Raw genomic sequence first — 1,695 nt, forward strand, 5'->3', positions numbered from 1 at the left:
CGCCATCTTGGAAGCGGGCAGCGGCGGTGACGTAAGGGGCGGGGCGTGATGACGTCAGAACGGGACGAGGGCGCCCGGCGAGCCGGACGGAGGTGAGTGAAGGTTTCTCCTCTGCAGTAGGGCGGTAGCGTGCGGCCTATGTGCGGTCTCTGAGGGGAGAGGTGACCTTGGGTTGGTTTTTCCCTCGTTAATCTCACTCAGGACGCCTCTCTGGGAGCTTTCTGCCCTTCTGCCCGGGGGAGGAGGGGTTCAGTCAGGGCCGGGCCCCGCGGGAGGCGCTGAGGCCTCACGTTGTACCTGGGGAGGCTCACGTTGGGTACTGGGAACTATTCCTTCTCCAGAGGAGCAGCGAGGCGCTGTTATAGCTGCCCGAGCCGCGGGGATGTGGCGCTGAGGGGTGTGCTCGTGCTGGGGTGGGCTTGGAGGTGTTGGTGTGGCTGTCACTGCCCTTCTTGACCCCCCCCCCCCCCCCGGCTCTGTTCCTCACTGCCAGGTGGAGATGGGGGAGTACGGGGTCACCCCTGGGCAGCGCGTGGCCGTCATCTGGGACAGCTCGTCGCCGGTGGAAGCGCTGAAGGGTTTGGTGGCTTCCATCCAGGCCTTGGTGGGAGCCGACAGTCGCGTGTCCGTGGAAAACATTAACCAGCTGTCTCAGTGTAAGAACGGTCTGAATTTTTCACTGCCTGTCTTGAAAGGAGACGGTACTTCTGCTTTCTGAGCTCGCGTGTTCTCTGGTTTGTTAGTCAGATAGCACCCATGGTTAACTATCACAGCTGGTGATACAATGAAGCCAGGTATATTCCCTGCTCATGCTTCCTATAGCTGGCGTGTTGAACCAGTTGCCTCGAGTGCTGTTCAATTTTGGGCCTCTCACTACAAGAAAGACATGTTGGCCCTGGAGCTTGTCTAGAAAAGGGAACGGAGCTGTGAGGGTCTGAGCACAGCGCTGTGGGAGCGGCTGAGGGAATGGGATGGGTCATTTGGAGAAGAGGAGCTCAGGGGAGACATTATGGCTCTGCAACCCCTGAAAGGAGGTTGTGGAGAGGGGAGGAGCCAGCCTCTGCTCCCAGGTAACAACAATAGGATGAAAGGTAGTTTCCTTAAGTTGTACCACGGGAGCTTCAGGTTGGTTGTTAGGAAAAAGCATCTTCTCAGAAGGAGTGGTGATGCGTTGGCACGGGTTGCCAGGGAGGTGGGTGAGTCACCATCCCTGGAGGTGTTCAAGAAATGTGGACATGTGATACTTAGGGACACGGCTAGGGGCCAGTATCGGTAGTAGGTAGACGACTGGACTAGATCATCTTAGAGGTCTTTTCCAACCTTAATGATTCTATGATTCAGTTACTGCTGTTGTACGTAGATACGAGAGATGAGGGGAGAGGTGGAACTGTTCATTACACAAAGATTTGTGAGTGTTCCTGTATGTAAAATTGTACCATCTTCATCTTTCCCCCTGCAGCTGCTCACAGGGAGTCCAGTTTCGATGTTATTCTCTCTGGCATGGTACCAGGCAGCACAGTGCAGCACAGCGCAGAGGTACTGGCAGAAATAGCTCGGATACTTAAACCTGGGGGTCGTGTCCTCCTGAAAGAACCCGTGGTTCCAGAATCAGGTGAGAGAATCTGCATCAGCTTTGCTTTCATTGGCAGCAAAGAAATTCCTGTGAGAATTAGGCTGAAATGAAAGGCAGCAGGA

The 1,695-nt window shown here is 55.4% G+C and overlaps 1 protein-coding gene across 2 annotated transcripts in view; it reads left to right on the forward strand.

Moving 5' to 3' along the window:
* Nucleotides 10–1,695, forward strand: part of CIAPIN1 (cytokine induced apoptosis inhibitor 1) — a 6,648-nt gene continuing 4,962 nt past the window's right edge. The window contains exons 1-3 of one of the 2 annotated variants that reach the window (XM_021408085.1): nucleotides 10–92; nucleotides 494–656; nucleotides 1,460–1,612. In XM_021408085.1, the coding sequence (XP_021263760.1) occupies nucleotides 500–656; nucleotides 1,460–1,612 (310 nt within the window). In that variant the 5' untranslated portion in view covers nucleotides 10–92; nucleotides 494–499. Of the gene's footprint in view, nucleotides 172–493; nucleotides 657–1,459; nucleotides 1,613–1,695 lie in introns of both variants that reach the window. The other variant, XM_021408086.1, reaches the window with a different exon arrangement.

Source organism: Numida meleagris, chromosome 10 (genome assembly GCF_002078875.1).
Source record: "Numida meleagris isolate 19003 breed g44 Domestic line chromosome 10, NumMel1.0, whole genome shotgun sequence".
NCBI lineage: Eukaryota > Metazoa > Chordata > Aves > Galliformes > Numididae > Numida > Numida meleagris.